This window comes from Lytechinus variegatus, chromosome 14 (genome assembly GCF_018143015.1).
Source record: "Lytechinus variegatus isolate NC3 chromosome 14, Lvar_3.0, whole genome shotgun sequence".
NCBI lineage: Eukaryota > Metazoa > Echinodermata > Echinoidea > Temnopleuroida > Toxopneustidae > Lytechinus > Lytechinus variegatus.
The window spans coordinates 7297314-7319598 of NC_054753.1; the positions used below are offsets into that span (position 1 = coordinate 7297314).

Here is a 22285-nt window from a genome sequence, read left to right on the forward strand (position 1 = left end):
AAACATTTTTTTTTTGCGATTTAAGAACAAATTTTGCATAAATTGCGCATGAATAATTTTCCAGACAAAATTTTAAAATTTTGTGTACAAGTTTGGTGAACCTCATGCAGCTCTACCAGATGGAAGATAAAAAATCAAAATCTGTCCACAAATAAAGAAGAAAAGGCATTTTCTGTGATTTATGAATAAATTTCGCATAAATTAGCATAAATAATTTTTTACTGAAAATTTCGAAATTCTGTGTAAAGGATTGGTGAACCTCATAAAGCTCTACCAGATGGAAGAAAAAAAATCAAAATCGGTCAACAAATAAAGAAGAAGCATTTTATGTAAATTTTTAAGTTTGCATAAATTAGCATAAAAATTGTCTTGGTCAAAATTTCAAATATCTGTGTAGCAGTTTGGTGAACCTCATGAAGCTCTACCAGATGGAAACAAAAAATTGGTCAACAAATAAAGAGGAAGAAGCTTTTTTGTGAATTTCGAAAACTGCGCATAAATTAGCATATTTCATAAATTTTAAAATTCTATGAGTTTTGAACCCCCCACCTAGTGCTATCATATAAAGCAAACAGAATTGAAATCGGACTTGAAATGGTGAAGAAGTAGCATTTTGAAATTTTGGACAGACAACAGACGACATGCCACGGCATAAGCTTATCTTGCCCTTCAGGCCGGATGAGCTAATAATATAATAATACTTATTATAATAATATAAATCACAATCATGATAATATTATCCTTGCTTAAATAGTGCCAAATACCTTGTTATCACATTTCATGCCCTCTACATTAAATATAGCATATTCTTTATCATTACTATATAATAACAATAATAATATAACAATCATGAGAAAAATCATAGTTGTCTTACAAAGTGACGAATACCTTATTTTCATATCATGTTTCTATGCGCTCTACAATAAATGCAGCATATTCATTATCATTATAATATAATAACAATAATAATAATCATCATAATATAATTAATGACAAAAACAATTTTACTTGTTTACAGTGCTCTACAACAAATGCAGCATGTTATTTATGAGATATTTCTATGTCCTCTACAAAAAAGTGCAGCATAATAATAATACATAGTTTCTAATATAATTAAGAAAATGATATACATACACGATTTCAGACTGTTTAAGTTAGGCAAACTAAAGAAATGGAGAACTGATTGGAAATGAGAATGCAGCTTTGATATATAATAATTTTTGAAATTCATAATCAATGATTTTTCAACAACAAAAACAAATCTAGTACATGTAAATGAAATAACGATTACACAAATATTTCTTTGATATTTCAGCATGCTCAGCATGATTTTGCATTCTAGACCCCATCTTACAATACAAAGAGTAGCGATTGATGCGATCAACCACAACTATGGATGGCCAGCAAAGTCAACATCTAAAATGCATGTTTGTTAAAAATATTTTTTTACACGCTGCATATTCATACGTTCATTGTTTTCTTGACAATTCAGTGTGTTTCTCGTTGTTTGCAAAAGACATTGTGCAAATTTCTGTTAGGAAGAAATATGACATAGATGGATTTCCATATATTTGAGGTTGACCAGATTAATCATAACTATGTGTAAGACAAAGCCCAGATTAGAGTTGATGACTTGCAGCGGAAGCGTAGACAAGATGAAAATTCCTCGCAGCATTTCTGATAAGCAGCAACAATAAGAAAAAGCAGTAAAATGCAAATCGATTCAATTCGATATTTCCTTTTTACAAATACCTACCATAATTTGACATGAACAAACATCCGAGTTGAAAAAGCATCAAAAGCTTTACATCCAAACTATGTAAAATTATCTCATCAAGAAAAATAGTAATTTTCAACAATTATGAATTTATAGTCAAGAATGCCAAGCCACCATATTTCATCTGTCAATACTTATACATGCATTTTTTTAATGCAAACTAACTACACATTTGCTGGAAAAATATTAAAAAAAAACTTTGTCAATTCTCTCACCATAAAAGATTCCGATTAATCACTTAATTTCTAATTCTATTTCATTCAAGTAATCTTGATGTTAGGGTGGACTTGGCCACTGATAAAGTTCAGATATTGAAGAAAATATTTATCATAACAAAAAAAAAGAAAGGATTTCATTTCCATAAACAAGTGGAATGCCTCTGGCCGTCTCACCTGCATCGCGCAGTTCAATATAGCAGCAGTGCTGACTTTGAAAACTACTCTAACTCGCACAAGATGTTCAGTGATACATGGTTACTCTTATGTCCACTTTTTATGAACTAGACCAATAAACTTACAGAGATATGATGGTTATTCAACAGAAAACCCCAACATGGCCAAAGTTCATTGACCTTACATGACCTTTGACCTTGATCCTGTGACCTGAAACTCGCACAGGATGTTCAGTGATACTTGATTACTCTTATACAAGTTTCATGAATCAGATCCATAAACTTTCAAAGTTATGATGGTAATTCAACAGATACACCTAATTCGGCCAAAGTTCATTGACCTTTGACCTTGGTCATGTGACCTGAAATGTGCACAGGATGTTCAGTGATACTTGATTACTCTAATGTCCAAGTTTAATGAACTAGACCAATAAACTTTCAAAGTTATGATGGTAATTCAACAGATACCCCCGATTCGGCCAAAGTTCATTGACCCTAAATGACCTTTGACCTTAATCATGAGACCTGAAACTTGCACAAAATGTTCAGTGATGCTTGATTACTATTATGTCTAAGTTTCATGAATCAGATCCATAAACTTTCAAAGTTATGATGGGAATTCAACAGATACCCCCAATTCGGCCAAAGTTCATTGACCCTAAATGACCTTTGACCTTGGTCATGTGACGTGAAACTCATGCAGGATGTTCAGTGATACTTGATTAACCTTATGGCCAAGTTTCATGAACTAGGTCCATATACTTTCTAAGTTATGATGTCATTTCAAAAACTTAACCTCAGGTTAAGATTTGATGTTGACGCCGCCGCCGCCACCGGAAAAGCGGTGCCTATAGTCTCACTCTGCTACGCAGGTGAGACAAAAAGACCCATTTCATAAAAAGTTGATACGATATCCTGCTGGAATTTCAGCTACCATGACAACAATGAAAATTCTGTTTCCTGATTGGCTCTTCCATTGAAAGTTGACATTCCAGAAAGAGCTGCTACCATAGCAACTTAAGAAAAGGAGATCAGATAATGAATGAAGCCTCACTTTGTACATTACATATACATGTATATATGTATCAAGTGGAATGCCTCTGGCCATCTCACCTGCATCACGCGGTTCAATATAGCAGCAGTGCTGACTTTGAATACTACTCTAACTCGCACAAGATGTTCAGTGATACATGGTTACTCTTATGTCCCCTTTTTATGAACTAGACCAATAAACTTACAGAGATATGATGGTTATTCAACAAAAAAACCAACATGGCCAAAGTTCATTGACCTTACATGACCTCTGACCTTGATCATGTGACCTGAAACTGGAACAGGATGTTCAGTGATACTTGAATAATCTTATGTACAAGTTTCATGAATCAGATCCATAAACTTTCAAAGTTATGATGGTAATTCAACAGATACACCCAATTTGGCCAAAGTTCATTGACCTTTGACCTTGGACATGTGACCTGAAACGCGCACAGGATGTTCAGTGATACTTGATTACTCTAATGTCCAAGTTTAATGAACTAGACCAATAAACTTTCAAAGTTATGATGGTAATTCAACAGATACCCCGATTCGGCCAAAGTTCATTGACCCTAAATGACCTTTGACCTTAATCATGAGACCTGAAACTTGCACAAAATGTTCAGTGATGCTTGATTACTATTATGTCCAAGTTTCATGAATCAGATCCATAAACTTTTAAAGTTATGATGGGAATTCAACAGATATCCCCAATTCGGCCAAAGTTCATTGACCCTATTACCTTTGACCTTGGTCATGTGACGTGAAACTCATGCAGGATGTTCAGTGATACTTGATTAACCTTATGTCCAAGTTTCATGAACTAGGTCCATATATTTTCTAAGTTATGATGACATTTCAAAAACTTAACCTCAGGTTAAGATTTCGATGTTGATTCCTCCAACATGGTCTAAGTTCATTGACCCTAAATGACCTTTGACCTTGGTCATGTGACATGAAACTCTAATAGGATGTTCAGTAATACTTGATTAACCTTATGGCCAAGTTTTATTAACTAGGTCCATATACTTTTTAAGTTATGATGTCATTTCAAAAACTTAACCTCAGGTTAAGATTTGATGTTGACGCCGCCGCCGCCGGAAAAGTGGCCCTTTAGTCTCACTTTGCTTCGCAGGTGAGACAAAAATATAGAAATTGAGTGATTTTAAACCGTCTGGAGCTCATGGAACTTAGAAGAGGAAGTAACGCTGAGCGAGAGCGATCCTTTTGGCCGGAGGACAGGTCAAGTGTTCTTCTTTATCCTTCCCTTCATCTTTAACTGTCACCTTGTACGACTCTGCATCAACTGTGAAATGACAACAAATGGTGGACGTTAAGGGAGATCTTCATGAAAAGATATGTCGGATGTTTTATCAGAAAGTCCCTTTTACAAGGTAGGTACTGTGCCTTGACAAAAGTCTATGCTGTGTGTTTAAGCAGGAATCCAGTCGTAAAGGCACTTTGCATTTTTGAAGCAAGCATTAGTTTTGACAAATTGTGGTGGTTTTGCATCAGAGGCGGGAGTGCATCCTAGTAAGCAACCTGAGGACATAGGGGAAGGCGGGGTAAGTTGAGCATAGGGGCAAGTTGAGCCACCAGCCCCAGGCCAATAATGAATGAGTCAGACATTGTGGTGGTGTCATGTATTGATGACCCATAGCATTACCCCTAACCCCACCATATTGTTTTCAACTTTGAAACAAAAAGTAGTTTTTTAGAGGGAAAAATATGAATTTCAGCCAAAAAAGTATAAAAGAGTGTGAAATAGATAAGTGCTTCATAAACACATACGTCTTTAAATATAATAAAGACATGATAACAACATTATTAGTCCAGGTATGGATCTTCATTCTTGTCAGTCTTTTATATGATGGATGCATAATAAATGTGTGGATACAAAATTATCGCACTAAGTTCGGACTGGGGTAAGTTGAGCCAAACAGCATGGGGCAAGTTGAGCCATGGTAATTCCTATGGTAATGTATCTTAAAAACAAACAAACCATAAAAATCGATTGAAATGCTGGCTGAAAGGAGCAAATTTACATGACTGCTCTTTTCCTTTTAAATGATGTTAGTATTTATAGAGAATTAGCAAGTGAAAAGACTTTAAACAAAAAATTGACATGCTGGTTCTCCCCTCATACATTTTGTACATAGTTTTTGTGGCTCAACTTACCCCAGAAGGTGGCTCAAACTTACCCCATATATGGGGCAAGTTGAGCCATTTGACATCGTTTTTTTCAAAGGTCACGATGACTTTCAGTGTGGGGATAGAAAGTTATATATAGGTGGAAAATATTTCAGAAGAATTAAATTTCAAGGCAAGGTACTTATTTCGACAAGATTATTTATCATATCAATTCTAACATGCAAAAAGCAAAAACTGTCACAACTTACCCCGCCTTCCCCTATAGTTTGTTGTCCTCTCCAAGGGACCAGGGGGTGTTTCACATAGTTTTAGGTATGACTTAGATGAAAGGCTTGACTACATTGGTCAGATCGTGTCATGAGGACGCGCAGAAATGCGTATCTATCAATAAGATCGCGCGTTGCATATCATGTACGAGTTGGTATTTAAGTGCGACTTAAGTCATACTTAAATCTTTGTGAAACACCCCCCCCCTGGTAATGAAGCTATTGGCATTATCAGAGGGCAATAGCAAGTGACTGTGAATCAAATCCTGGTCTGGGGATTGCATGACCACCACTCTCCAGACTGAGCTACATGTATCATGCCTGCTCAGGAGAAAATTCCACAAATTGGGTTCCAATATACTTGGGCATTGTTTCATAAAGTTGTTTGTAAGTTAAGAGCGACTTTAAGAACAACTGGTGATCCTTTCTTGTGAAGATGGTACATGTATAATAAATTAACGCTGGTTTAGCGCTCATAAATCGTCTTACCAGTCATTCATAAAGAACTAAGAAGAACTCTAAACTTATGAACAGCTTTATGAAACGGCATGGAGCACAGGAACTATATTCAAGTAGGATCATTGGTTATAATTATGAACTTTGAAGTTCTTACAATTATTGTGTAAACATTACTGCAACATTTCGGAATTCCATTTCATGCTATCGTGATAATGTGATGTATTATTTTGATCATTTATCTCGTACATTCTAAAGAATGTATTTTTGAACTGCATGTAGTCCTTTCAACTGCTGGCTAAGAATTTGATCAATTAATGGCATTATGTGGGGCATCGTGGTCTAGTAGTTGTGATTCTCGTCTGTCAATGAGAGGGATACGAATTCAAATCACAGCCAAGGCATGGTTTCCTTCAGCAACAAATTTGTCCACACTGTGCTTCACTCAACCCAGGTGAGGTGAATGGGTACCCGGCAGGATTAATTCCTCGAATGCACCAAGTGCAATTAGCAGTTGGAGCTAGAGCCGGGGTAATAAATATTGTGCCATTGAATACAACTAGATATTCGCTCCTCATGAATGCAATATATCATTATATTATAATTTTAGCAAGAAGTCTGTAATACTTACTTTTGATATCTGGTAAGAAGTCATTCAAGATCATGTCCTCTTTCTTGACGGAGCGACAGCTAAAAGAAATTAGTAAAAAGAAGTAACAAGTGGAGCGATTCAATATAGCAGCAATGCTGACTTTAATAATGACTATGAAATAATTATTCACAAAAAACACCATTCATATAATATGCTACTACGTGCATTGACCCTACATTAAATGGCATTTGACCTTGATCAAATGTCCTACAACTTGTGCAAGATTAGCTATGATACTGGATTACCCCTATGTCTACATTTCATTATTAAATATATCCATAAACTTTCAAAGTTATGATGGCAACTCAACAATACCTACAACATGGCTCAAATTCATTGACCCTAAATGACCTTTAACCTTGGTGATGTGACCTAAAACTAGCACATGATTATCAGCGATACTTGATTACTCTTATGTACAAGTTTTATGAACTAGATCCATCAATTTTTAAAGTTACCATGGTAATTCAACAAATACCCCCAACATGGCCAAAATTCATTGACCATAAATGACCTTTGACTTTGGTCATGTGACCTGGAACTCCCACAGGATGTTCAGTGATACTTGACTACTTATATGTCAAAGTTTTATGAGATAGCTCCATAAATATTCAAAGTTACAAAGAAATTCAATAAATAACCCTAACATGCCTAAAGTTCATTGACCCTAAATGACCTTTGACCTTGGTCGTGTGACTTGAAACTACCAGCATTGTTTTCAGTAATACTTCATTACTCTAATGTGTAAGTTTAATGAGTTGGGTACATATACTTTGTTAGTTGTGAGAACATTTCAAATCCTTCACCTTACAATGTAGGTTAAGATTTCACTATTGATTCCCCTAACATAGTCTAAGATCATTGACTCTAAATGACCTTTGACCTCGGTCATGTAAACAAAACCAAGGCATGATGTTCAGTAAAACTTGATTACCCTTATGATCAAGTTTCATGAACTAGGTCCATATACTTTCTAAGTTATGTCTTTTCAAAAACTTAACCTCAGGTTAAAATTTTATGTTGACGGCGCCGCCATTGGAAAAGCGGCGCCTATAGTCTCACTCTGCTATGCAGGCGAGACAAAAATGTATAAATTAAAGTAATAATGGTGTTCAGATGTGAATTTGCTCCCAACAGTAGTAAGCAAAATCAAACTTACAAGGTACAAGAGGTGTTGCAGATTTCAGAAGCTGATATTTGGAGTGTAACTCAATTCCAGCAAATTTGGATAAAAATATTTGCCAAAAAGGAAAATCTATAATCATTACTTTTGATGTGATATACTGCATCATTATCTATATACAATATTTAAACAGAGCATTGAATACATGCATTTTGTTCCTCATGATTTGCCTGTGTAATTTCAGAGCGCATTGCATGATGCGCCATAATTTGCTGAATTCCCAATAGGTTTATGTACAAAAACTTGCTGAGCAATATCATGCCATATTGCATGGTCTTTGGCTTTCCTACATGGGTTTACAAGAGATACTTGTCTCTTTCAGCCATATATTGCACTCAGAATAGCATTTCTTTTTAAGCTTAGTGTTCAAAAAACACATAAACAATGAAACTAAAAACTTACAGAAAAGATTGCTTGTAATTTACTAACCCAAAACTTGGAATAAGTTTTGTACCCTTCCCTTTGGAGGACACTACGTCTGTGATCTGTGACAAGGGCAATGTGAGCAAAGTAGCAAATTAAAGCTGAGAAATTACTTTGTATTATAGCATAGAAATCACAAGATTATACCACTTATCATCCATATTCCTGACCTATTAATTTTGGTTATCTTTTTAAGAAACACCCTGTATATTACAAAAAGAAAAACCAACCTTGTGACGGGTACGGCTTTCTTGTTTAGACCGTATTTCTGTTGAATCTCCGCACCCGCTGCCTTTGACACAAAGATCACCGACGTCTCGCCAATTGACTTCCCATAGGCACCAAACATCTTTCTTGTTTTCACAGGTTCGGGGGTAGGAATTGAGGCATTAGGCATACCTGAATAATAAAAATAATAATCTGGTTATCTACAATGCGCTTATGACATACATTACATGAATCTAACCGCTTACAGATTCATTTTAGCCCCAGACATTGGATTCAATCAGTCATTTCCACACACAATGCATGCACATCCTCCACTCCCTAGGGACTATTCCAGGGAGATGCCATTGAGGTAAACAATGCTTGACAAGCTAAAATGACCTGCACATCCTATGACATAAAAATAATAACAACATTCATAACGATAATGGTGGTGTTGGTGATGATGATGATAGTAGTGAAGACGACAATGATGATGATGAATATGGTGGTGATGATGATGATAATGATGGTGATGATGATGATGATCATCGTGGTGATGATGGTGATGATGATGATGATGATGATGGTGATGATGATGATGATGATGATGGTGATGATGATGAAGATGGTGATGATGATGATTATGGTGGTGATGATGATGATGATGATGATGATGATGATGATTATAGTGGTGATGATGATGATGATGATGGTGGTGGTGATGATGATGGTGATGATTATGGTGGTGATGATGATAATGACGATGATTGATGATGCTGACTAACATTCTGCATCCTATCACGATCACATTTTAATTCTTATTCCTTTTCATATTCACATTCCTATTCCTGTTTAGTATTCCCATTCTTCTACCTATTTCTGTTCCCATTCATACTCCTATTCCCATCCTATTCATATTCCCTCTCCTTATTCTTATCAAAAAAGCTCATTCTTGGATGGACTTACCCATCTGTGCCCAGGCAATTTGACCTCCTTTGATGATGAGATCAGGTTTAGCTCCAAAGAATGCTGGATTCCACAGCACCAGGTCTGCCATTTTACCAACCTTTGCAAAGCGAAAGATAGAATAGGAGGCTGAAGTACAGTAAAGTGTTTGGCAAGACCTACCACAATTTTCAAGGATATCTGAGAAAATATGGGTCAGTTTCACTTCATTTTTTCTTGATTTCTCTATTTTTTACTTGATTAAGTTCTTGATTACTGTTCATACTGCTCTTTTGCTCTGATTTATCATCTTTTTTGGCATTGCATTGAACTCACAACAAACTTTTGATGATGACAACGCAATAAATGTAAGCTTGTTCAACACTTCTGATCATTGCCTGGATTGTCAATGGTGACAGAAAAGATATTTTTTATCAGCAAGTTCCTGATCTATATAGGAGAAAATTTCAGCCCAGTCCCATCTGGTATTATTCTTGTTTTCTACATGTACCTCACCTAAACTTGAACTTTCATCAGTCAGTAATCTCTTGTGCATCAATTGATCATTGATCTACTCTATTTTGTCCCACTTGTGCAGAAAATGCTACAGATTAAAACCCCATATTCAGATCGACAAATTGTATCCAACGTTAGCCAAAAACGCAACCCACATCCACCGCTATTTAACAGCAAATTCTTGTTGAACACTGGCAAAATATCTGTATCTTTGATATCATCATATTGGTAGACTGTCTCCCAAATTCAGGAGCAACCTACAGCTCATAAATGAATGATGACAAATTGTTTGAAAACCAAGTATCCGATTTCCAGAATGGCAGCCTATTACCTAATCAGTTATGCTGGCATCACTTAATTGCAAGAGTAGTAGTAATATTGAAGAGCAACAGAATGCACTAGTCAAACTACTTCAAGGACAAGTCCACCCCAACAAAAACTTGATTTGAATAAAGAGAAAAATCCAACAAGCATAACACGGAAAATTTCATCGGAATCGGATGTAAAATAAGAAAGTTACGACATTTTAAAGTTTCACTTCAATTCACAAAACAGTTACATGCACATCTCGGTCAATATGCAAATCAGGGAACTGATGACATCACTCACTCACTATTTCTTTTGTATTTTATTATATCAAATATGAAATATTTTGATTTTCTCGTCATTGTCATGTCAAATGAAGTTTAATTCCTCCCTGAACATGTGGAATTTCATTATTTCAACATTTTGTCTTCAGGCAAGGAGGTCCTAATCATCAAGTTTGTAAAAATTGAAATATTGTATAATTCAAACAATAAAAAACAAAAGAAATAGTGAGTGAGTGACATCATTGACTCTTTCATTTGGATGTAACTGGCTCGTTGATATAACTATTTTGTTAACAATAAGCGAAACTTTGAAATGTCATAACTTTTTTATTTTACATCCAATTTTGATGAAATTTTCAGCTTTGTGCTTGTCTGATTTTCCTCTAATGATTCAAATCAACATTTTTCTGAGATGGACTTGACCTTTAACAAGAGAAGCGCCTTTTCCATAGCATTCCCCAAATGTGATGCCCCCTGAATTAAATCCCAGATTCCTTAGATTATTAAAAAAAGGTACAATAAGATAAACCTATCTGTCCAAATTTTATTATCTCACTACATGTTGTAATATCAAACCTTGTGAGAATTGAACTTTGTAGAAATTAAAGTCACTCCCTGCAGAAAGAGTTGATTAAGGCAGTTTGTTGACAGAGGACTTAAAAGTCATCAACTCTTTGCCTGCCATGGACGTACTCCATCCTGTACCACATTACCTTAAAGGTAAATGCCAGTTTTGGTAAAGACATCAAAATGAGTTCGTACAGAATCCAATGAAATGACCACCAAAGTGTCTGTTTGTATAAATAAAACGCATGTGCCAAAGGATTCTGGAAGAAATTGTCTTATTGCTGAGAAATCAGCAAATAAGCACAGGAGTCTAAGCAATAATTATACATTGTCCAGACCTGCCAACATTTGAAAATGGAAAAAAGGAGTCCACGAATCGCGCGGAAAGCCGAACTCCCAACGGCGGGGGTCAAGGGGCCCGCCTTAGGGCCCCTTGTTGGGTCCAGGGGCAAGGCCCCGGCGGGGGTGCAAGGGGGCGGAGCCCCCTTGAAGCTGGAGGACATTTAGGAAATTTCACCTTAAAAACAAGCCTTCTGGAGCCCTTCTTGAGCTTTTTATGCCTTGTCCTTTCTCTGGAGCCTTTCATAAGTGGCTTTTTTGGCACCATGTATTACCTCTCTTGAGTAAGTATGGCATAGTTTCTTTCTACTCTCCATAGCCAATTCATGTACCATCAGAGAACTTAATGTTCTTGTGCTCAGGCTTGCTCTCTGCTTAGTTTTGTTCTTTACCACGATGGAAAATACTCTTTCACAGTCACTGTTGCTATGAAAAATTAGCAGAACTGCTTTCATTGTTTTGCATAGGAGGGAGTACTTCTCTGTGTGCCTTGTGATATCCTTAATAGCTCCTATCTTGTGCCATTTCTCATCGATTCTGTCTGTATTTGAACTTGCAACAATTTCATCAACATCTTGATCTATTTGATAAAGATTAAATTCTTGTTCAAGTTTGTCCATATCTTTGTAAACGTCGCGAAACTTTTGAGTGTGCCCTTTTGCTTTTGGCATCATGGATCATTCACACAGTCATGACAGTTCACAGACTAAAAAAAAATACAGCAGGGGTCTAAAAGTTTGCAAGAATCGGCCCTGAAACGGCAGACTTGTAAAATCCAAAGCATTTAGCTCACTAAGCACAAAGCACATATAAAAATATCATGAGAAGATATTAGTTTAAAATGTTACCGTTTCTAAACCCTCAGCTGGCGAAACAATCCATTTCCCACACGGTATTCCAGAACGGTAGTAGTATAGTAGCGGAGGCACGCAAGCGCTGCGCTGCATCGTACCGTACAAATGCATAGAGTTACATTCGCACTACACGCGCTATGAATCCTCGCGATCGCGGGCGAACTGTCCAATGTCAATACACACGATCGCTGTCGGATAAATTGCGCGCTGGCCGTGGCTTGTTGCGCTTCGTATATGCACACACGGAGCACAGGCCCATCACGCGTTCTTATCCATTGAACTCTGAACTCCACGTACGCGCGCGTAGTGCATGCGTTTAATTAACGTTACGCACGGTATATACTACCGTGCGTACGTACGTAAATGTAACATTGAGAGGACTCAGAGAGAGAGAAAGAGAGCCGTAGGCAGATGCAGACGGAAAGTGCGTCATTTCCCAAAGAAAAAAGATAATCATCTGAAATACAAAGAAAACGGAGTTCTCCGCTTTTGGGCCGCTATAAATTCTGAAAAACGGAGAAACTCCGGAAAACCCGGAGAAGTTGGCAGGCCTGCATTGTCCCACCTGCGCTTATCTGTGTTGGGGATCTTCGGTGTGAACATTTTTCAGTGTAGATTTCAAGATTCACAAAGTTCAGTTAATGTAACTGTACCAGATCTAGATCCTCGATGATATACTGACAATTAATGAATTGTTTTACAGACTTTCTCATGAAATCAGTGTTTACTGCAACTACTGGAATTTCTCTTTAACCAGAGTTTTGCAAGGACTATGCTAATTCAATTCACAATTACCTTTGATAGTAAAGATTTTGTAGAGAAAAGGTTTTAGTGTACAATGAAGAATGCAATGCACACACCACAATTCTGTATATGTGTGTAGTACACGCTCTGTGTGTATTGTACATGAAATGCGACTTGAGTCAAGGTTCACAGCCAGCTGTCTGTTGCTATAGTCGAACAAAGCAGGCTTAAGAGTTACATGTAATGACATATTATATTACCTGGACAGAACCAATGAGGTGTCCCATTCCATGGGCTATGGCTGGATTGACCGTGTACTTGGCAATGTAACGCTTGACCCTCAAATTATCATTATCTCCCTGGCAAAAAAACAGAACAAGAAATATAGTATAAGAAGCGACACAGTGACTGCACTCTATGAGAAAGTTGGTGTTACTTTATAAAATATACTGGAAAGTAGTGTATAGTTACTTAAGCCACTCAGCAATTATCTTGATGATTAGTTTGATTATTTATTTACTGTTTCAATTGATACATGTATACTCATATTTCATATAAAGTTACCCTTTTTTGTCCCCCCCCTTTGTTTTCCCCTGAATTGTTTTGTATTGTACTCTGTTTAGATAAGATTTTTTTTTAAGTATTATGTATTTATTGTCTATGTCACGGTGCGGTGCACTCATCGCAAGCTGTGCTTTCTGAGTTGCTACGGTAGCAACCTCCATTGTTTTGTTCAATTTCTAAAAATGTATTAATGCTCTTATCGGTGGAAATATATGTACCTCCTACACCGGTTGAATCCTCAATAAATCTTCTTAGAACAGCTAACAATAACTCATGAAAGAACTTTTACAAATTGAAATTATGTAAACATTTTCAAAAAAATCATCATTCTATCTTACCGTTTCACCTCCAAGTCTCCCTCTGAATATCTTCATCTTGTCTGCTGTCTGCCAAGTCCGGGTAATCACCTCGCCAACACGACCCATTGCCTGAAATTACAAAAAATAGAGAACTTACATGTAAAGAGAAATGCCAGTAGTTGCAGTAAAGACTGATTTCATGAGAAAGTCTATAAAACCAGGCTTAATTGTCAGTATATAATCGATGATCTAGATCTGGTACAGTCATATAAACTGAACTTTGTGAAATCTTGAAATCTTCGCTGAAAAATATTCACACTGAAGATCACCAACACAGATAAGCGCACGTGGGACAGTGTATTATTATTGCTTTGAATGTCCGACGCTTGACCCGAATCCTGTGCTTATTTGCTAATTTCTCAGCAATAACACAATTTCTTCCAGAATCCTTCGGCACATATTCTTTATTTATACATTGGTGGTCATTTCATTGGATTTTGTACGAACTCATTTTTATATCGTTACCAAAACTAGCATTTACCTTTAAAGACATAGTCCAATACTACAAAGGTCGTACGGGTATTTGAAAAAAAATCTGAATTTTTCATTCATCTTGTATTTAGTACTATTTGTATGGATGAAAAAACGCCCAGGCAGGAAAGAAAATCAAATTCACGAAGGTGTGTTCAAGATATCGTTGACTGAAAAATCATCATTTATCAAATCTCCTAGGTAGATTTACATAACACATGTTGGTGTATGGGATGAAATGAAAATTGTGTTTCCAGTCACTTTATAGTTCACTTTTTTCAAGAACTAAACGGTAATTTAAACTGATATTATTTTTTCTTGGTTTTATTTTTGTAGCATATCACAAGCAAAGGTGACAAGTGGGACCTTGTAGCTAAGATTACTTTCAAAGTCAAATCAATGCATTTAATGTCATAAAAACATGCTCATTATTCAGGCCTGTCAACCTTTGGGAACGAAAAACTGTAATCTGTGATAAAAAAACTGTATTTTTCCCCAAAAAAGTGTATTTCATAGTAAAATTCTTGGCGCACTTGCTCATCGCGGCGCTCAAGCTGCATCCAAGCTAAAATGCGCACTGCTCTTGCAGATGAAAAAAAAAACACATTGAAACATGTGTATATCTTCACCCTGGTTTTAGAAAAATGATTGAAAAAAACAAGTTACCTGAAATTACATTGATCTACTAATCATATTTGTGTACATTTTATGAAATAGAGACAAAGAGATATTTTGTAAGAAAAAAAAATAAAAAAATTTAACAAAAAACATATTTTTTAAAGAAAAACTAACGCCATATTTTGGTTGCTAAAAACGTACTAAGTACGCCTAAAACGTACTGATTGGCAGGTCTGATTATTGGAAGATGAGTTGATGACCACAAAATAAATACCCAAGATTCAATAATTTTATCTATTTTTCTTTCAATTGTTGTGAATCATTTATCCACGATGCTAATTTCTCTTCATGATTTGACCTACACGTACATGTAACATGCCTGTGAACACGTATGGCCAAAACCTTAATTTGAGAAAATACTAGATCAGACCATATTTTTACCTGAGAATCGGAGGACACCATGCTAATAGCTCCCAGATCGTGGAGGATATCTTCAGCAGCAATAGTTTCGGCTCGGATACGAGATTCAGCAAAGGCAACATCCTCCTTCAAGTTTCTGTGAAGAACATAAGAGATAAACAAACACTGCAATATCTACCTACCCATGGGGGGGGGTGATTTCATCAATATATCTTGTCTGACAAGTTGTCATATCTGGCCCATATAAGATACAAAAAATACAATAAGAAAACCATGTACAAAAAAGGTACAATTGAATATAAATATAAAATGATATCTTTACATGTTACCCCCCTCCCTCCCTGACATTAATCCATGGTTTAATTGGCTGACAAGCGCAGGTGTTCGACTGAATGGGTGATTTCAAGTTCAGTGTTGACCTTTTGGCGTTGGTGTTAGGTCAGTTTTTACACGAGTATAACACCAAACATAAAATGAAGGGAAAAAATGCATAATGTGCCATAGCATGAATGCAAGGAATGCTCCCCAGGAGTGGATATTGTGCACTTTTCATGCTTGATAGAAATAAATCCAATGACCTGGGTAATATGCTGTAACACACTTTGGGCCATTCTGAGAAAAAAGCGCTTTATAAAAATTGGCTATTATTAACAAATTAGTATATTTAATGAGTTTCAAAATTCTGTGTTGAAATTTTATATCACCACCTCGAGCTTTCATAGAAAGCAAACAAAAATTGGAATTGCTCAACAAATGAAGAACAGAAAACATTTTTTTGTGATTCATGAATAAATTTTGCCTAAATAAGCACAAATAATTTTCTAGACAAAATTTCTGAATTTTGTGTACAAGTTTGGTGAACCTCATGCAGCTCTACCAGATGGAAGATATAAAAATCAAAAGCTGTCCACAAATAAAGAAAAAAAGGCATTTTCTCTGATTTATGAATAAATTTCACATAAATTAGCATAAATAATTTTCTGAGAATTTCAAAATTCTGTGTAGAAGTTTGGTGAACCTCATGAAGGTCTACCAGATGGAAGAAAAAAAATCAAAATCTGTCAACAAATAAAGAAAAAGCATTTTATGTGAATTTTGAAAAATATACATAAATTAATTTGGCATAAATTAGCAAAAAAATTGTTCTGGTCAAAATTTCAAAAATTCTGTGTAGAAGTTTGGTGAACCTCATGAAGCTCTACCAGATGGAAGCAATAAATTCAGAATCGGTCAACAAATAAAGAAGAAACATTTTTGTGAATTTTGAAAAATGTGCATAAATTAGCATATTTAATGAATTTCAAAATTCAGTGTAGAAGTTTTGAATCCCCAACCAAGTGAACAGACCTGAAATCGGACTTGAAATGGCGAAGAAGAAGCATTTTGAAATTGTGGACAGATGACACACGACAAACGTCATGCCACGGCATAAGTTCATTTGGCCCCTCGGGCCGGATGAGCTAAAAAACAACAACATTCTCATAAAAGTCATTATTTCTATATCCCGCAAAATTTCATGAAACAAATAGTCAGAAATTTTAACTGTTTGTTATCAGCTGGTTAAATCCTTGTATCTGATTGGTGCAGAGCAAATTCACTTGTGAAAACCACCAACAAAATTGACTTAAAGTGATGGGTAAACATTGGTTTGACTTTCAAAAAATCTGAGCTAGAAGGTACCACTTGTCACCTGTGTCTGTGATATGTTACAAAAATGAAGCCCAGAAAAAATTTCGTTCAAAAATGATTATTTAGTTCTTCAAAAATTGAAATATAAAGTGACCGGAAACACCATCTTAATATCATCCCATACACTTATGTGTACTGTTTAGGCGTCTATAAGACACCTATTTACAAAATGGGGGTTTTCCTTGTAGTTTTAGCTTTTCATTCTCAATAATGGTTGTTTTCAGGGTTTATTAGATCTAATACATGCACTTGTACACATGTTTCATCTTGGTTTGAGAATTTTTTAAATTGGCTGCTCACAAAGTTAAACAATACCGTTAAATGCAACATTCCTCTAGAAAGTGTTAACTGAACTTACTTGTCCAGATGGTGGCAGACCATCAGCATGTCGAGATGCTCGTCGATGGTGTTCACCGTGAACGGACGGGTCGGATTGGTGGATGACGGCAGCACGTTGGACACGCCCACCACCTTCATGATATCAGGGGCGTGGCCTCCTCCAGCACCCTCTGAATGGTATGTGTGAATGGTCCGACCCTGCATGGGGGATGGGGAGAGTGATATTGGCAAGATTCACTACCATGTGAAAATAAAAAATCCATGGAATTATGAAATAGAAATACTACAAAAAATTCATTTTTTCACCCTTGACCATGGGCCTGCCAGCTGCTGTGAAGCGCATAGAGACGTTATTCATGTGATATGCGTTATACAAGAACTGTTTATTAATATTACATATATCCCTTGAAATGCTGAACACAAAAGGGAATAGTATACAAATATTGGTATGACGTCAGAGTGCAGGATAGTGCGATTTGGATGCAATAGTGCAATTCGCTGAATATCATGTGATACGCTTTGGACTAATCAGATTACAGAACATTCTAGGAGGTTGTATAATACCAACTGAGCCAATAAACCATAATGGAATATTCCAGTTATGGAAGCATCCCTTTATTAATCTTCTGTTCGGAGGCTGCGGAAAGTCAGGCTTGGACAAAGAAAGTGGAGGGGCAACTTTTGTCTGCCAAACAATACATGTAGGTGCCCCTCCACTTTCATTGCATGACCCTGACATTCCGCCGCCTTTGCTACTATTATATTACATGTCTATGTCACCATACAATTTTTACAAAAAGGTTCACATTACGTTTATTTTGCAATCCGAAACAAACAATAAGTATACCTTAATTTTATCTACAAACAAAAAGGCTTTAAACATGACAATCATTCAAAGCAAAAATGAGGAATGCTCAAATTATGTCAACATTCTACAGTATTGTTCACAATATCACAATACATGTATTGTTACAAAGAATGACTTGATCAAAACTTGTGCTTTATATGAATTCCAAAAATGATTGCACAAGCCTGTTGTATGATCTCAATGGGATGACATTAGCGGGAGGCGCGATAGCTTAGTCGGTAGAGCGGGGGATTCGTATTCCGGTGACCCGAATTCGATTCCCATTTGGTGCGCTGGTGCCCTTTGGTAAGGCATTAATCCTCAGTACCTGGTCCTTCGGAGAGGACCTTAAGCCATCGGTCCTCTGGTTGCTTGCTTACAAGCATTCATGCTTTCTTTAATAGCAATCAGGTAAAAAATCACCACCAATCAACATTGCAATTCTGAAGAATCATTTTTTTTCCTTGTGGTGTGTGTATTTTGAGTTTTTGACAGAAGTGTATCAATCAGGTATGATTATTTACGTCTGGGACCGACCTTTAACGTCACCATCCGAAAGACGTGATCAGGGCTCGAACCTCGAACCTCTGCATCAATTTGTAACTTCCCCACAGCTTGAATTACAGGCGCATGCCACAACGCCACAACACCTAGTCCACCTGTGGTGGACATCCCTGAAATGCAGGTATGGTATCTTCCACAGAGCAAGATTCATTCAGTGTGTCAATGTGAACATACATGTAGCTGAAATGCATGTATTGTATCTTCCACAGAGCAAGATTCATTCAGTGTGTCAATGTGAACCTACCTGAAATGCAGGTATGGTATCTTCCACAGAGCAAGATTCATTAGGTATGTCAATGTGAACATACCTGAAATGCAGCTATGGAATCTTACACAGAGCAAGATTCATTCAGTGTGTCAATGTGAACCTACCTGAAATGCAGCTATGGTATCTTCCACAGAGCAAGATTCATTCAGTATGTCCATGTGAACCTACCTGAAATGCAGCTATGGTATCTTCCACAGAGCAAGATTCATTCAGTATGTCAATGTGAACCTACCTGAAATGCAGCTATGGTATCTTCCACAGAGCAAGATTCATTCAGTATGTCAATGTAAACCTACCTGAAATGCAGCTATGGTGTCTTCCACGCAGCAAGATTCATTCAGTGTGTCCGTGTGAATCATAACCTGCACGTCGTGTCTCTCGGCAACACGCAGGCAAGTACGGATTGCTTCAGGCGTCGATCCCCAATCCTCATGCAACTTCATCCTGTAAAACAAGGAAGAAATATAGCATAAATGCTTACCAAAAGTCAGGGCTGTGACTTTCACACAGAAATCCTGGAAGCATTGATTCATCTCTAATTCTCACAGACAACAAAGGGGAATGAAGCACGAAAATATCAGTGCTCAAAGAGCATGATTCCTTAGCCTTAGCTATCCCTTTCTCCTTTAATTTTTCTGTAATAAACACAAGGATGAGTGATGAAAATTTGCTTCTTCGATTAAGGCGTGAAAAATATGGCTGGTGGTAAGTCAAGGTGCCTTAGGAGCTGTTGAAAAGGACTTTTTAAGACTTTGATGCTTTTTGTCTAAAGTCAAAGAAAATCTGGGTACCGTAACACAAAGGTTCGCGATTAATTGTACGTTCAATTTTAACGATTGATTGTACACTGCAGTCAAGAAATCAATCGCAGAAAAATGTTCTAGGATCATTGCTAAGCTTTGTGTTGCGCGCCCCTAGTGTAATAACGTGCAGTAACGCCACAGCCCTACTTTGCAAGCACAGACTCGGATTTGACTGTGTCAGCCAGCCACTTTACATAGTGAATCTAGTATCACTACTTTAGGCTCTGTAATTTGCGAAAACCAAAGGGCTTTTGCCTACAGACTAGCACAGCCCATAGAGGGCTAGTCACAGAAATTGATTGACGGATAAATATACTTCTATCTAAGAGGTGCTAATATTAACGCTATCTTAACTGGGATATTTCAAACCAACATATATATTTTCAAGTTCAAGTTCAAGTTTTATTTTCCATTTTGATTATCAACATTATTTGTTTATTTTATTAATTGGTATATCCACATATATTGACCAATAGCAGGGCTGAAATGGTCAATTTACAATATCAATACAAAGTACAAAAAAATAACAATTACAGAAAATAAAATTTGAATTGCATTATGAAAATCAATTTACATGAAGATATATGTATTTCTTGAATACAAAAAAAAGATAAGTGAGAGAGCAGGGGGATAGAAGTAGAAACGTATTACAAAAAGAGAAGCAAATACAAATCAAACATACATTATAAATATAAACAAATGAAAATGAAATATGATAACAATGATTACAAATCAATTACAAGTTCCAAAATATTTGTACATGTAAAATAGTTTTAACAGAATCTGATATGGAAATGAGGGGATCCACTAAAAAGCATTGCTTGGAGAGCGTGATTCCCCTACAAAAGTACATTAAACATTTGAAAAATGGGACTAATTCGCAGGTGTAAATACATTAGGTTTTTATAAAATAATGGAAATAATAAGATGGTGAGTAATAGCAAGAAATGATAAAAAGATGACAGAAATATGGGACGATACTAAAAACTAAGAAGAAAACAAAGACATGACGAAGAACAGAGGGGAGAGAGAAGGAATAAAGTACTGAAAGGGGAGCGAGAGAGAGAGGGGGGGGCAAAGATAAGTGGGGGAGAGACAGACAGAGAGGGAGGCAAACACACACACAGATTATGTGGAGAGAAAGGGTCAGAAAGAGAGAGATGGGGGGGGGGCAAGAACGAGAGTGCACACGTGAATCAATGAGAGTGTGACTTAATAGCGTGCTTAGACAATACTAAAACTATAGAAACTAATTAATCACTTTTTAATTCTAATGTATTTCTTTGTCTCTTCAAACCTTTGTTTTTTATTCTTTGTCTTTTCAAACCTTTGTTTTTTATTGTTTTTTTTCGATGAACTTTGTCAGGGATCTTTTGCAATCATAAATAATATAAAATAAATCCATCTTAACCGACAAAAGTAAAAATGATCATACATTTATGATTTTTGTAGAAAAACACAATTTGCATTTACTTTGTACACTTAATCACGGTTTCTAACAATTTTGGGAATGACATGCTAATACAAAATATTGCGTAATTTTGAAACCTTGTACCCAGTCACAAAACGCGTGCAAGACTTGGAAGTTGAAAGTCAGCGAGCGGCGAACTTTGTCAGTTAAATAAGGGTTAATCCAAGGCCATCAGGCACCTGTATCATAGGAAGTTTTATAATAGCAAAGTTACTGAAATCATTCTTATAGAAGTTATGCATTTGTTATTAAAACAAGTTTTTATGCAGTAAAACGGGACCAAGCCTACATGTATGAATGGCCTCAAAGACCCTCTCACTCGCCATGGATAATTTTTTGTGCCCTTTTCTGTATTTCCCATGTGTGTTGACAGTGTTGCAAGCCTTAGTCACCCGCCCCCATATTTTTTCTGGCACTTACCCGATAGCTCCTGCTTCGATCTGTTCTTCAAGCTCTCTGCAAGTTTCTTGATCAGAATTGGAGGTATTCCCTTTCCCTGTAGACAGTGATGATAAAAGAAACACCCTTTCCCAAAATATTTATGGATAACATAAGAATTGAATAAGAGTATTTTGAAACATGACTTTTGGGGAAAAGTGTCTCGTATTTCTAAAGTACAGTAATTTTTATACATACATGTATTCAAAACATAGTATGAAATACATGTATTCCAGCAAAGGTGCAATTGGCAATCTGTAAATGATTAAAATTCGAAACTGAAGTTTATTCATTCCAAACAGTGCCGTGAATCTCGTTGGCTGAACATACATGTAAAT

At 36.4% G+C, this 22285-nt stretch overlaps 1 protein-coding gene across 2 annotated transcripts in view; it reads right to left on the minus strand.

Moving 5' to 3' along the window:
- Positions 1-4312: 4312 nt before the first annotated feature.
- The window catches only part of LOC121427422 (urease subunit alpha-like), a 43532-nt gene continuing 25559 nt past the window's right edge, over positions 4313-22285 (minus strand). Inside the window, exons 13-22 of one of the 2 annotated variants that reach the window (XM_041623810.1) lie at positions 21930-22005; positions 19532-19679; positions 17576-17754; positions 15550-15664; positions 13999-14088; positions 13357-13455; positions 9508-9607; positions 8565-8733; positions 6708-6766; positions 4313-4509 (exon numbers count right to left, since the gene is read on the minus strand). In XM_041623810.1, coding sequence (XP_041479744.1) covers positions 4394-4509; positions 6708-6766; positions 8565-8733; positions 9508-9607; positions 13357-13455; positions 13999-14088; positions 15550-15664; positions 17576-17754; positions 19532-19679; positions 21930-22005 — 1151 coding nt within the window. In that variant the 3' untranslated portion in view covers positions 4313-4393. Of the gene's footprint in view, positions 4510-6707; positions 6767-8564; positions 8734-9507; positions 9608-13356; positions 13456-13998; positions 14089-15549; positions 15665-17575; positions 17755-19531; positions 19680-21929; positions 22006-22285 lie in introns of those variants that run through there. The other variant, XM_041623812.1, reaches the window with a different exon arrangement.